Source organism: Podarcis cretensis (assembly GCF_951804945.1).
Source record: "Podarcis cretensis genome assembly, chromosome: 1".
Lineage (NCBI taxonomy): Eukaryota > Metazoa > Chordata > Lepidosauria > Squamata > Lacertidae > Podarcis > Podarcis cretensis.
Window position 1 is genome coordinate 71,579,266 of NC_137170.1, and position 13,170 is coordinate 71,592,435.

Below are 13,170 nucleotides of genomic sequence, written 5' to 3' on the forward strand. Positions count from 1 at the left end.
AAGTCTCCCTGGAGCAATGTTGCCAGTCAGTGTAGACAAGACTGACAACAGTGTAGACAACATGGACCAATGGCCTGATGCAATCTAAGGCAGCTTCCTATGTTCCTCATGGTGAGCTACTCCTAATTATTCTCTCTTGGCCTAATTTATTGCATCACTTCACACTGAAGGAGCCCCAAAGCAATTTACAGGGACAGCATACAAGAAAAAGCCATTAAAATGAAATAAAGGTACTTTAAAATGTGCATTGTCCAACAACCTAAAAAACTACTCCTACCATATAAGGATGAACACACAAAACAGGACCAAATGCCAGAGCACTGGTGCTGTCCACATGCTCTGGAGAACAAACACATATTCACCTGGCACCAGAAGGATGATAAAATATACCAGTCAAGCCTTCCACAATCACCCGATGTGGGGGCACTGAAAAAAACTGCCACCCTCCAAACATCTCTTGCATGGGCACACAGGGAAGGGGCTCAGAGGTTGGTTTCAGGGACCAAGTAGGCTCATATGGCAGAAAGAGGTCCTTAGCCATGCAGCTCTTTGTCAGTTAAAGCCAGCAATTTGTGGTTATGATAAAAGGGACAATCACCATGGGTGGGATTCAGCTAGTGCACAAGAGCTTCTACTTGTATCACTGGGTTTCTCCTCCTCCTCCTGTGCCCCCCCCAAATTTTGGGTTTGGGGGAGAACCACTAGAACAGTGTGCAGGGTGAGAAGAGGTGGGATTTTTCCATTTGGCAAAGTGAAATGCCTGCCCTAATGGAAGAGTTTCCTTAGAAGAGTTGCATTGAATTCCTCCATGTGTATGTTGCCCAGAGCTTGTTTTAGAAGAGCAGGATACAAATGTAATGAAATACTTTTTGTATTTGGAAAGAAGTCTAATAAAAGAGTGATCTAAAGCAGATTTCATTGTGCTAATATACAGGGGACTGAACAGAAAAACTGCTTTGCTGACAGCATCAACAAAAGATTGTCAGTATCGCCTTTTTTTACCGGCAGAATCTTATAGGAATGTGCATTCAAGGACAATGAATGCTGAGTAACTGGAAAACATCCAAACCTTAGAGAATTACTGGCAGAAATCTAATTAATCATAAGAGTAATGGACAAGTTAATAGCTGAGTATTCTGCAGAGCATTCACATGAGAGAGACAGAGAGCGCTTGTACAGTGATGACAACTTCATACGGAATTATATATGTGCATTTTTCTAGATACATAATTTTAAATAGGCTTACATAATTTAAACCTGAAAAATACGTCGCCCAAGGCAAAGAAGAACCAATCACAGGCAAATTTATTTATATAGGTCTGCAATTCTATTTTCACTTGAAATACAAAGGGGGAAAATTGATGTATTGAGTGATAGTCACTTTGATCTTTGAGTAACTAGGCCCAAGTGGTTGTCAGAGTAACTACAAGTATGATTTTAAGAGCATAAGAAATGCCTTGTGTGGCTGAACAAGCAGTCCTTATAATACAGAATTCTTGCCCCCAACAGATGTTAGGCTGTGAAAACATTGCCAGCTTAAAATGCTACAACATTTTTCTTTTTCTCAACTTAGATTGAAGCTGTTATGGGGAAAGACATAAAAACGTAGTATATCATAAGAAACAACAGGATAGGTACAGGATTATGGTTAAAATTGTGTGTATACTGCTTCCCAAACCAGTGTTTTGAGTATATAAAATGCAAAATAAAAGGGAGTGTGTACATAGCCTAAGTTAGCCATCCCCTGTTTGCCCTCAGCATATGATAATTGAAGGTATACTGCTCTAAACATGGAGGTTCAATTTCGATTTTTCAGAAGTTTCAGCAGAAAGCAAGAATGTAATTCTGTAACTCCTGGAGAACTTGGATTGACAAAGGCAAATATTCATTCGCAGTTCATCAATTTACCTTATTTCTACAATACACTGCAGTATTATAATTATCTCTTAAATCTATGTATTGAATTTATTTAGAATTACAGACTCGCCATACTGAAGGGTTCATGGTAGGTTTCAGACTACTGTAGTTTATGAAATCATCTCATCTGTGAAAAGCACAAACAAGTAAAGGTACCGTACTCTCTGGTCTGTCATTGCTCCCGTGATCAGTATAAAGCAAATACTAGTCCCATCCCCTGAGAATACTCTTACACGTCTCTGCTTATATGTAGCATCCTCAGATAGTAGGTGTGTCAGCACCAAAAGGAAGCAAGATGACGATCAGCTCTAGCTATTTCTAGCTGAATAACAAACCCTTGGGAGCCATTACCAGCATATGTTGTTGCCCCAGTTGAAAACAGCTTTGCAGGAAAACACTCCATGATTTGCAGTGAATACAGCTGACCAAAGTGAGGGAGCATAAGAACATGTGGAGCATTGGTTGATGTAACCTTGATAAATGAATATCATAGGGTGGCCATATTTTATCCATTACTGTGTATAACAGATGATGTTTTCTTTCTCTTATTTTTTAAAGCCCATAATTTTTAAACTAGAATTGTAGGATAAAAGGTCACATTTCCTGAAGCAAAGTTTTGGTGAAATATACAACAGCAGAAGCCTGCCTTATTTAAAGCGAGACCACTGGTCTGTCTGCTTCTGCATTGTCTCCACTGCATTGTCTACATTGACTGGCAGTGTAAATATGAACCCCTCCAGGGTCTCAGATGGGAATCTTTCTCACCTGGGGATGCCAGGGATTGAACCTGGGACCGTTGGCTTGCAACGCACATGCTGTACCACTGAGCTCTGTCCCTTCTCCAATCTTCTGCATCACACATTGTGCATATTTAGAAATAGATACACAGTTCCATAGCCAGTCCCAGCCGAGTGGGTGTACCACTGTCATGCTTTGGTGTACATATTTTAAAACTCGTTTGTGAAATAGCAGTTTATTTTATTTCCTGAACTGTTCTTCTTTTCTACCTCTTTGCTTAGGTATCTTCTCATGTCCCATTTTCTTACACTTCAATTTACCAAGGAATGTAGCTGAACATTTATTTATTGGGGACTTCTGCTACAATAAACCAAGCCATGGCGAGGGTAAGTGGACAATATTCTGAAGCACGCCTGGTGGCCACAGAACCACATCAGGGGCAATAGACAATCAAGGTGTACTTAAGAGTACACCCATTGAAATAAATGGAGTAAAATAATGGAAGTCAATGGGTCTCCTGTGAATATGAGCCACTCCCTTGGCTTAACACTATTAGTTGTCACAAATAATGGTCATTCAGGTTAAGTACAGGCAGCGTAGCATTGATAGTGCAGAAGGCAATGATAGGATCCTCAGCTTCTGCGAAGTACTTCCTTCTCTGATTGTTTTATTTATTGAGTATTACATTTATATCTCATTTTCATCCCAAGGAACTTAAGGTGGCCTACTTGGTTCTCCCCCTCCATATTTTATCCTTGCAACAACCCAAGCTGAATGGAGTTTTGAATGTTATGTTTCGTGGCTGAGTAGCCTTTGGAACCCCAGTCTACCAAGTCGTAGTCTACTAACCCCACTATGCCATGTTTACTAAGCACCTAAAAACACCAGGTGCTGTACACGTAAGCTTAAACGTAGACGAGGCCCAGTCTGCAGGCTTAAAATCAAATAAACAGGAAAGGAGGGGAAGAAGGTGGCAGCAGCAGGGCTGGTGGAGAAAATAAGGCAGACTTCCCCATTCTGCTTCCAGTTTAGATGCTGCAGAGGAAGCAGACACCTGGAAGCACCCTCAGGTGGCTATTAATGTAGGCGGATCAAGTTTCAAACCCAAGGGATTTATCTTATGGTAACTAACTGTTCCCTGTTTGATGACGCAATAGTTCCCCTAATGTTTCAGCGCAGCCAATTATGTTGCACAAGGCTGGAGTGCAAATACGGTGAGAACGTTTGGGAGGCAGAAAGTTAATGAGGGAAAGCGGAGGGCTGGAGGGAGCAGCGAATTCCAGGCAAGGGGGTTCCTTTTGCTACAGAAGTGAGCATTGCAGTTTTCAGGATTCTTTGGGGGAAGCCATGTGTGGTGTGGATGTGATTTTAGATTATTGGTGCAGACTATTTCATACTCTTCAACCCTCCTGATTTGAGCAGGACATCCTGACTTCTGATTGGATCATGGAATGATCCCCATTTGGGAGTCTGGTGCTCTGGCACGAGTCAGGCACCGGACCAAAAGACGCTTGTTTTTAAGTCTTATGCAAGTCATCTGGCTCCCGCGAAAGCTTGGGAGCTAAAAACGAGCGTCCCAAGTTTGATCAGCAGCATGTTGGAGGGTATGCTATTTTAGCATGAAAAGCATTAGATAAGCATTTATGTGGCTGCTGCAGCTGAGGTTGCTTCCCTGCCTAGAATGTTCACCTTACAAAGAGTTTTACTGGTTGCTTTGAATCAATCTAAGTATATTCTTTGTAGCCAGCATGGAAAGGAAAAGGAAGGGGCAGCTTTGGGACTGCCAGCTGAAATCAAATACTGTGGTTTTGTGGGGCTACATTTGCCTTGAAGCCTAACGAGCCTGTAAAAAACATTTTTTTATCACAAGTGCCACACAGGAATCACCAACAGAGAAGGAAAGTATCTTCTGCAATTGCTTTATATTTGTTTTTGTTAAAGAAATAATACTGGTTCGCTGAAGACTTTGAAGTAAAGATAAAGCAGTACAGCCTTGAAACCAATTGCAGTCTTTGAAAAGTTAACAGAAAAGTAACTAGTGTGTGACAGAGTGACCTATCTTAGTTTTTTACCTCAACGTCCCCTCTACTTTTCCTACACAGTGGGAAGTTCAGGCCAGGGTTGCCCTAATGGGATCCCTTTGCTTTGGAAGAGAGAATACTACAGAAACTTGTACTATCTTTGCAGTATTCTTGTTTATTTACACATTTACATGTTGAGGAGTATCAGAGTACATAGTAACAAATATAGGCAGCTCCAGATTTCAACATTTCGGACACCCCCCAGTCCCGATATCAGCTCATTTCAAAAATTTAGTAATTCTGTAAAGCAACCACTTGCTTCCAGCACTCTGCCACCCGGCTTGGAATTACAAGCAAACTTTTTAAAAATACATTGGAGTGTCTTGATTATTGAGAGCTAGTTTGAGGTAGCATACAAATAAGAGTGTTTACTTTGCCTGGAGTATTGTTTCTCAGTCTAATTTACTTGACTAGGCTATTGCAAAGATGAATGACATAAGAATTGGAAAGTGCAAAAATGGTGAAACAATAAGAAGAGCCTGTTGAATCGGGCCCATAGCCCATCTAGTCCAGCATCCTTCTCTCACAGTGGCCAACCAGTTGCCTGTACGAAGCCTAAAAGCAGGATTCGAACACAAGGCCACTCTTCCCTCCTGTGGCTTTCAGAAGTACTGCTGCCTCCAGCTGTGGTGGCAGTGTACCAACAGTACGAAATAGCTGTAAGCATATACAGCTGATCAGTTATCATGGAACCCCATGTAGGGTATAAGGTAAATGGAATAACCAAAATGTTTATTGATATTTCATAACCCTGGAATTAAAAGTTGACAGGATGCCAGTCTACAGCCTGTTTTGCCCGTTGCCTTGTTCAGGAATCACCACATGTTTAGTTAAGAGTGTTGTAGAATCAACACACACATCAAAAAATCAGATAGCACAACTAACCTTACACTAAGCTATGCAGCTGCGGTGTGCTTATAATAAACAGAGAATCAATAATTCCTATCCAAAATATCTACCCAGGAACATTATATGTATATGCCTGTCATTTTTTATGCTTCCTATCTTTCCAGTGAGTCACTAGTTCTTCATACATTTTTTTGGCAAGCCATAAGAAGCTTCTCAGCTTATATACAATTTTTCACAATTTGATGTTTGAGAGTGTTTTCCTTATCTGTGTACCGAAGATTAATTTGGCAAGGTCTCATCCGGGCCGAGCCTGCTATGTCTTTCCAAGAGGTACACCCATGGAAAATGCAAAGCAAAAGGGAAGAGCATGCCTTCAAATATATGCAGAATGCTTTCCCCTCGATGCTTTGTTAACAGTGTTTATCTGAATTGTTTGAACTCTGCTTTGTCGCTTTCCAAACATACTCTATCTACTAGGGTATTCTCCCAGCCATCTGTTGTGTGCAGAGAGCTTTTCATACACAACTGCATGCTGCAAACATATATTTGCGTGACAATTCTTTTTGTGTAATCAGGACTGTGGCTCAATGGTAGAGAATCTATCTTGCATCCAGATGTCCGCAGATTCAATCTCTGGTGTTTTATTGTGCTTTTATATATGTTGAAAGCTTCCCAGAGTGACTGGGGAGGGCAGGATATAGATTAAAAAAAATTATTATTATTTTCTGTACCTCAACATGCTTTTGACTTGCAAAAGTGTAAAAGATGTGCAATCTTTAAAAAGTCCAACTTCCACATTTGCATTAAGTTTAGACATCTCTGTGAGTTAATGGGAGGCACCCCAAATTTAAGTTTAGTTTTATTCAGGTCTAAGCTGTTGTTCTTATTATCATTGCAGAATTGCTCTGGATGTAAAGAGAAGAGGCCTGCACACAGTCTGTGTACTAACTGCAACAAGTGGCTATGCAGCTTGTGTACAGAAGAGCATGGGCATGGCAAGGAAACAGGAGACAATTTCTTGCCTATACCATTGAAGGGATGTTCAGGTAGAAATGTAATCTCATGCGGTTCTGTTTTTGCCAAACTTCACAGTGAAGTGCCACTTGCCCCCTTTAAACAGTTGACTTGTGTCACCTGCCACCTGCACTGCTTGCTTGCTTGTTGCCTGCCATTCTGTTGTCAACAACCTTACATTTTTATGTATATAGGAAGAAAATGGCTGTTTTCCTTAGATCAAGGAGTTTACCAAGGGAAACTTACATCTGGGGAAAATATTTTTACAAATGCACTAGAAGGCAAAGTCAGTCCTCCAGCAATCTCTACCCCATTCCAGAGTCCTCTCAAGTTCCTCGGAAACTAAATGCAACACAGATGACATATTGGAATGTTTTCTCCACAGTCAAAGTAGTGGAGATTTGTGGAGAGCATCAGTAGCTTTAGTGTGTAGGTGTTTAAGGTCTTTACTTCTGAAGAAAGCTTCAGAAATCCCCTGGGGTTTTTTGCCCACCTTTGTTGAAATGTTTTCTGGAATTAAGACCCTCAGTTCTTGTCTTCAGTATGCAAAATGAGACTGGGAGAATCTAGCTTTTCATTATTTGTTAATTTCATTAATTTAAAATTCATGCAGTGATAAGCATAGAAGAAAGATGCCAGATAACTACATGTCCATCAAAAGAAAACATGGCACCAAAGTTAATGCATACCCTAATAAAATATGCAACACTGCTACATACAAGTGGCAGTTTAATAAAGTATGTAACATGCTGTATTATACATTACATCTAGATGAGGCAAAAGCTGGTTGTGAATTTGAGGAAATGAAGTTGAGCAAGTCTTCGGAATGGGAACTTGGCTGGAAACTTGCCTTAAGAATGTAAATGACTTTCCCCTTAACTGTCCTAGGAGGCAGGCATGCCAGTAACAAAAAAGAAAAAGAAAAAGACCGTATTTATACTCAACTCCCATTAGTGTCTGGTAGTTTTCCTTTCTTTGAAGCTAGTAGTAAGTGATTGAATCAGAACAATCTCACAGGGACTAAGGGATCTGATGCATGTGCATATCAATATTTATTAGGCATGCTTCTTGGGGGAAAGGAAGATCACATACACCTACTGATTTGGGAAAACTTCGGAACTCAACGTATGTGCATTCTAGCATGAGGATGGATAAATACGTATGGTAGAACCTGAAGCATTTCATACAGAGCTTTGAGAACAGAATCGGTTAGTGGTTGAATTAAGCAAATTATACTCAGGATAGGTGATCTTCTTTCTGCTTTGCTGTTGACATTGTGCGCCAAAGAAACTCTGGTGTCGTGCTTAAAATAGATTAGGAAAATAAACTATAAATGCAAATTTGTTTATTTTGCATAAGAGTGCTCAGATTACATGCTCTATTCCAAACTCAATAAAATTACAAGAGAATAGGGGGAGAGCAGTAAAATGACAGTAGGGCAAGAACTTAAGGCAAATGCCATGGCATTTTTGTATACCTCTGGAGTAATTTTGTTTTAATCCTGCTTTCCAGGAGCTGATGGGGAAACAAGTGAATTTCCCTTGTTCTGCCCAATGCACAGTCAAGAGACACTCAAACTGTTTTGTGAAACCTGCGATGCCCTCACTTGCCGCTGCTGCCTTCTAACGGAGCACAAGGAACACAGGTACTAAATATTTATTGTCCTTTGTTCTTAGTCTAGTGCTACAAGGAAGAGCCTAGTGATTGAAAGGATAAGGTTGCCCCACTTTATTTTTTTATCACAATGTTTCTTCAGCTGTACAGAAGGTCACACATCCCACTATGCAATGTAAACTTCCACTGTTTTCACATGATGCACTTACCACACCATCCTGTCTTACCTAGAGGTAAGACCCAGTTCAGAATTGAAACCTTTCTTGGGAAAAAGTCTCATAGTACTCAGTGGAGGTAACTTCCAAATTAGTTTGGACAGGATTGGGCTGTGAGCACATTTTGTGTCCCATTTGAATACTGTGAAAGTGGGAAAGAATTTGGAGGAAGAACGGAAAGTATAGGCCAGTGCAGGTTTTAGATTCATCTTTGGAGGTTATTTGGAGCAAAGCTGGGTTCGACTTCACATATGAAAATTATTGTGGTTTCCTCGGTTCTTCAGCACACACTTGTGAAATCCTCATGTGTGCAGTTAGTAGACATTTGTGATTATGAAGGGAAGGTGAAGCAGTCTGTATAGCAGTTACAAATGATATTGTGATTTTTGATAGTTGTGGAATATATATGAATAATAAAAAACTAATGTGGTTCAGGAAACAGTTTTAGGAGAAGGCAGCTGTCAAATATGTACCCAGATTTGCACACATAATCTGGTAGTCCAGGCCTTGACTGGGTGGTAAATGAATAATGATGCCAAGACAGTAGAAAAGCTGCTGGGGTCTTCTGGAAAGTTTTTGGTTGACTGGACCTTGGGCAGATCCACACCATACATTTAAAACACATTCCATACCTGTTTAAAGTGCATAACTTGCCCCAAATAATCCTGGGAAGTGTAGGTGTTGAGAATAGTAGCTCTGTGTGGGGAAAACTTCAGTTCCCAGGGTTCTTTGGGGAAGTCCATGTATTTTGGATGTGTATTGAATGTGCTTTAAATGTATGCTGTCGATCTGCCCTATCTTCAAACATACATATTTAACACTTCCTGACTGCATCATGTGTGACTTCCATATGTGAAGGCGCCATCATGGGTCAAACACCAAAGACAAAGGTGTCTCCTCTTTTCAGGCACTTTGTTGTTCAGTGGAGGCAGTTTGCATATTTAGTGGTGTGTCATTTATGTGTTGAGTAGTCAAATCTAGACAGTACAAGTGATGTATGAACCTGCCCATATGGTCTGGTGCAGGGGTGGGGAACATGTTTTGGCCTGAGGATCACGTTCCCATATGGGCAATCTGTCAGGGGCCACATGCCAGAGGCGCAAAACCTTCTTGCGCTGGATTTGAACTGAAGACTGCTCACTGTTAATTTATGAATTTATTAGCAGAAGAATAAAAAACCACACAAAAGGCTTCTCTTCTTTTCCTAGGTTCAGGCATCTCCACGAAGCTTTACAAAACCAGAGAGCCATCCTGGAAAATGTGACGGCTAAAGTGGAAGAGAAGAAAAATGGGGTGCAAGTCTCAGCCAAACAGATTGAAGACAGGTAACTTTCAAGGACACATTCTAGGCAAGGAAGAACAGAGAAGGTGTGGCTGGGGACAGGATACAAACACTTTACAAGGAACAGAAAGAGAGACCTGGCCTGGATGGCTGCGTTTGGCCTCAGCCTGATGTTCTCACAATAAGGCAGTCAGTGATGTTTTTGAAGGTGGCCTAAGTAGGGACATAACTGGGGCACATCATCTGAAGGAAAGGGGTGTGGCTTGCCTACTTGCTTCCCCCACCCCACCCCCACTTTTCTTTGATTCCATATCTGGAGTGATGAAGGGGAAAGTATGCAGAACTCTCTGACCCTCTTGGGCAGAAAAGTATGGGGTGTGTGCTTTTGCTGGAGGTAAACACTTCAAAGAGAGGAGATCTGGCTACCATGCTGTCTTGTTCTAGGTATTCAGTAACATGTGGAAGAGGTGGCCAGTTTGCCTAGCTGTGTTAGATGGGAGGGCAAACATCCTTTGGCATTTTGCTAAATTTACAGTCCAGTCTTGTGCAAGTTTGTTCAGAACTATGTTCTGTTCAGTGGATTGCTATCCTAAATTAGTAGCTTAGAATAATTAGTAGCTTAGAAAGATTGAGGGCACAAGGAGAAGGGGACAACAGAGGACGAGATGGTTGGACAGTGTTCTCGAAGCTATGAACATGAGTTTGACCAAACTGCAGGAGTCAGTGGAAGACAGGAGTGCCTGGCGTGCTCTGCTCCACGGGATCACAAAGAGTCGGACACGACTAAACAACTAAACAACAACAGAATAATAGCTAGGTCATTCAGGGTTAGATGTAGGAAAACTCAATTCAAATCTAAGCTCAAGTAATGCTTGGTGAGATATAAAGAATGCAATAATAAGTATGCCCAATAAGGAGTTGCCAATATTACAGCAGTTAAAAGGGTTTCTTTCTGTCTCCAATGATACAAGAATAGCCACACCAATTACCCTCAATGATAAAATGCTGAGAACTTCAGTCTGACAACTTAGTATACATATATAAAGGTTTTGCTATAATCTATTAATAATGAACTAGACAAATATAATCATTGCTTTCTCAAGAAACCTGGCAAATTTGCTAAAATTAGGCAGTGTTGACTTGTCACCCTGATTCAGCAAAACTCTTTTGAAAAGTCCTATGTTTGAATCCATGAAGCATGTATTTTAAGTTAGCAGAAGTGCATGCAAGCTTAGAATCATGATATTAGCCAGATCATAGTACTAAGTGCTTTGAAAGATGCAAGCCATATACACTAGTTGGCTTCCTGGTGCAATTGATAATGCATTCACAAACCTTCTCATATATGGGTACACACAGTGAAGTTGTCAATGGCTTCTTTTCTACAGATTGTTTGAAGTAAAGCACCTGCAAAGGAAAGTGGAAAACCAGATCAAAATGGCCAAGATGCTCCTGATCAGTGAAATAAATAAGAGAACGAATGTTCTACTTGAACAGCTAGAGGTAAGTAGGGTGGTTCTAACGTAGCTAAGGCAGATCATTACATGCAGACATAAAAACAACAATTTATTTATGTGGCGAACTCAAAGGTCAAGAAATGCACGGGGTGAGAAAAACTGAAAGGGGGAGTCCTTCCTCCGCTGATGTGGGAATGTCTGGTAATGAATAGGGTGCTTTGGGAGAAGGGCAGCTGGGCAAGAGATTTGGAAACAGCACAGCTAGATGTCCATGGTGCCTACAGTACCAGTGGGACTGCCTATATCAGGAGTGGGGAAAGTTTTTCAGCCTGAGAGCTGCATTCTCTCATGGGCAATCTTCTGGAGGTCACATGCCAGTGGCGAGTGAGGTCAGAGGCAAAAGTGGGAAGGACTGATGGCAACATTGAGCGGAGCAACAAATTGAGTCTTATCTTTCTACAGTAGGCTATATTCCACCCATGCAAAAGCAAAAGTTTTCTGACTTTTCTTAGATGTTTCTGACACCTACACACGTTTCTCCATCTTTCATCCAAGCAAGCAAGAGGCATCATCACAGGTCCAATGCCTATGATGAGTAGTTTCTTTTGTTTCTGACTCTTGACAGAGAATCACCAGTGAAAGGAAGCAGAAACTGGAACAACAGCTTCAGGGCATCATGGTGTTAAACAGGCAATTTGAACACGTGCAGAACTTTCTCAGCTGGGCAGTGTGCAGTAAAAACAGTGTTCCATTCCTCTTCAGTAAGGAGCTGGTAAGTCTAAATGCTCACTGCAATCCCAAAATGCAAAAAAGGAAGGGAAGGGAGAAAACCAAGTCCCCAAAGAAGCTAATGGGAAAAATTCATGAACTCTTCTACTGTACTGGTGGCTCTAGACTTTTAAGAGTACTTCTAGGTCTTCCAGAAGCTGAAGCAAAAAGGAGGTTGGCAAGCGACTCCATTAAAAAGTTAATTCTGCATTAGTGGGAATCTTTGTGGGGGCTTCTGCTAGGGCAGTGCATTAGCTGAATATGGCCTAATATGTTTAGAAACTTCTGGTTTGAGTGGAAATACACAGATTAAAGTGGAAATGGAACAGTTGAATTATGGGCAAACAAATGCAAAAGTGGCATGGTCTGGAAGTTTATTGATTTGCCCATCCCTAGTCCTTATATAGATTGAGACTGCTTTTCATGCTAAAACATGGTGCCAATCACCCACACAACCAGTCATCTGGAAGCATATATAGTGCATATACAGTGCATAGGATGTTTTCTTGTCATCAGCATGGGACTTTAGTGCTGACCCAGAAGCATAGGAAATGGAACAAGATCCAGTGCCTTTCCCCCCATGCTAACACAGTCATTCACATAACGCCTACCTCATTCATGATTTACAGTAGCTTCCCGTTACTTTCATCTAGTGTGGGACAGGATATGGAACTGGTGTGAACTGAAGATACAGCACAATAATGATGCATTTATGTATTTAAGTATGTATTAATTACCTGTCTTCCGAAGAGGCAACCAAGACAATGTAAGGCAACATGAACTAAAAATCTGCATTAATATGGTAGGAGCTAAAGCAAATAATGAAAATACAAAAGGTACACATGTGTACTGTAAAGAGTAAATGCCCATAACAAATAATTAGACCCCCTAAACTAGCCCTGTGTAGTGCAGATCTGGTTGTCTTATGAACGCAGACTTACTTCTGAGTAAATATGCATAGGATTCCATTTTGCTGAATCAGTAATATTCCAGATGAGATTAGTGTGAAAGAGAGATCCTATGCTCACAGTGGAGTTTCTGGGTATGGCTTTAGGTTGCTCTCTATGTGCAGTACTTTATTGGGAAAAACACATATAAAAATATCGTTTGTAATTATGGGAGAAAGATTGTGAGACAGTAAGGATTTGCTTACACAGTAAAGTATTGTGGATTGTTATCTCAGTCTTGTTTCATACATCAGCAACTTATCAATTATTTATTTTATTTAGAGAATT

General features: G+C 40.8%; 1 protein-coding gene across 2 annotated transcripts in view; it reads left to right on the top strand.

Moving 5' to 3' along the window:
* The window catches only part of TRIM66 (tripartite motif containing 66), a 52,297-nt gene that overhangs the window by 8,657 nt on the left and 30,470 nt on the right, over positions 1 to 13,170 (top strand). For both annotated transcript variants that reach the window (XM_079965883.1, XM_079965882.1), the window contains exons 2-7: positions 2,937 to 3,041; positions 6,484 to 6,631; positions 8,112 to 8,244; positions 9,637 to 9,753; positions 11,099 to 11,213; positions 11,793 to 11,939. In XM_079965883.1, coding sequence (XP_079822009.1) covers positions 3,033 to 3,041; positions 6,484 to 6,631; positions 8,112 to 8,244; positions 9,637 to 9,753; positions 11,099 to 11,213; positions 11,793 to 11,939 — 669 coding nt within the window. In that variant the 5' untranslated portion in view covers positions 2,937 to 3,032. The remainder of the gene's footprint in view (positions 1 to 2,936; positions 3,042 to 6,483; positions 6,632 to 8,111; positions 8,245 to 9,636; positions 9,754 to 11,098; positions 11,214 to 11,792; positions 11,940 to 13,170) is intronic.